At 44.4% G+C, this 1,552-nt stretch overlaps 1 protein-coding gene across 1 annotated transcript in view; it reads left to right on the top strand.

Annotated features, from left to right (window-relative positions):
- Positions 1-1,552, top strand: part of LOC103917245 (DBH-like monooxygenase protein 2) — a 39,351-nt gene that overhangs the window by 16,599 nt on the left and 21,200 nt on the right. Inside the window, 2 exon segments of the mRNA XM_009324358.1 lie at positions 637-669; positions 672-730. Of these exon segments, the coding sequence (XP_009322633.1) occupies positions 637-669; positions 672-730 (92 nt within the window).

Here is a 1,552-nt window from a genome sequence, read left to right as displayed (position 1 = left end):
TTTCCCTATCTTTGACCTCTTCCTTAAGCATCACACAATAAATTTTGCACATTCTCACAATCCACTTAGAACATCCCTTAAGTTTTACACAGTCTCACAATCCCCCTCAAACAACCCATAAGTTTGCTCCCTCTTATGAGGCCTGAGGTAATCCTGTTTTTCTCCTTTTCATCAATTTTCAAAGATTTTCTTTGAACCTTTTAAGGTTTACATTTTGATGGTTCTTTTAATGGTCCATTGATAAGTGCCTTACAATTTCTGCTTTTACTCTTTCTATTATCTGCTCTTTCTTAGAGTTCATGTATGTGCATGTTTAACTTATTACCTCTCCTGTGTCTTGTCTTAGTTTTTTACATAGCTGATAGCAAGATATGCTTACAGTATCCAGCATGAGATATCACAAACTCAGATAACTATGCCACAGTACGTAAAGCCAGAAGAGCAATTTTCAGAAAGGCTCACCAGAGCAAATTTTCAATCAGTAGTGACCTACATGAGGAAATGGGCTTAAACCTCCCTTTAAAAAAAAAAAATAAGCTAACAATTACACGAGTTCCATCAGGCTTTTGACAGAGCCTGAAACGCAGTGCTGAGCTCTGACTGCCAGACTCTGACCTACTTCATTTTGAACTGCAGATGAATGGGATGCTGGTTCCAGATCTGCATGTCTTTTTGCCTACTTGCTTCATACCCACCTGTCTGGCAGAGGAGTGAAAGCTGCTCAATACCGGTAAGAGAAGCAAACTCATAGTGTTGCTGCCTATGCCACAGGATCAGTCCGTGCCTCTTGGGCTAGAATGGATGAGATCTGTCTGTCAGTGCAAGAGACTCTGCAAAGTCTGAATTGTAGTACAAAGAACTAGCTCCTCAGGGAGCTAGAGGGTCAGCTGAGCAGAGAGTATGAGACCAGGACTGTGCCTCCTGCTAAATAAAACAGGTCCAGGCAGTGAGCTCAAGCACTGTACTGCTGCTCATCCACACAAGTCAGCTGCTAGACAGTGCCCTTGCATAGCTTGGTCCTGCTAACCAGACTCACGCTGAGGCTACGCGGTCACAGTTCTGGAGACTGTGTGTACCAGTTCCCATGGGCTGCGTGGGCAAAACTACACTGGGTTTGGTTTCCTCCACCATCCTCCCACACTAAAAACTTCAACACCCCTATGCACTCTCTGATCACACCCCAGCCCATGAAGCATGAATTCTCAGTTTCAAGCTATGAAAATGCAAATCATGGTCTGCAGCATAGCATTTGAACACTACTTCAGCCACTTAGAATTTGAAAAGAAAAACAAAACCCAGAACTAAAAAACAATTGTGCTTTAGGCCAAAGAGGCATCACAGAGGTCCAAGTGCTTTGTAGTATAGGTATAAGGCCTATATCAGTACAGTATCAACACAGGCTGGTGGATGAAGGGATTGAGAGCAGCCCTGCTGAGAAGGACTTGGGGGTACTGGTGGATGGAAAGCTGGACATGAGCCAGCAATGTGTGCTCGCAGCCCAGAAGGCCAATCGTATCCTGGGCTGCATCAAAAGAAGCGTGGCCAGCAGGTC

The sequence above is a fragment of the Pygoscelis adeliae genome, unplaced genomic scaffold, assembly GCF_000699105.1.
Source record: "Pygoscelis adeliae isolate BGI_AS28 unplaced genomic scaffold, ASM69910v1 Scaffold65, whole genome shotgun sequence".
NCBI lineage: Eukaryota > Metazoa > Chordata > Aves > Sphenisciformes > Spheniscidae > Pygoscelis > Pygoscelis adeliae.
Note: the sequence above shows the minus strand (reverse complement) of the source record. Positions and strands in the feature narration are given on the sequence as shown.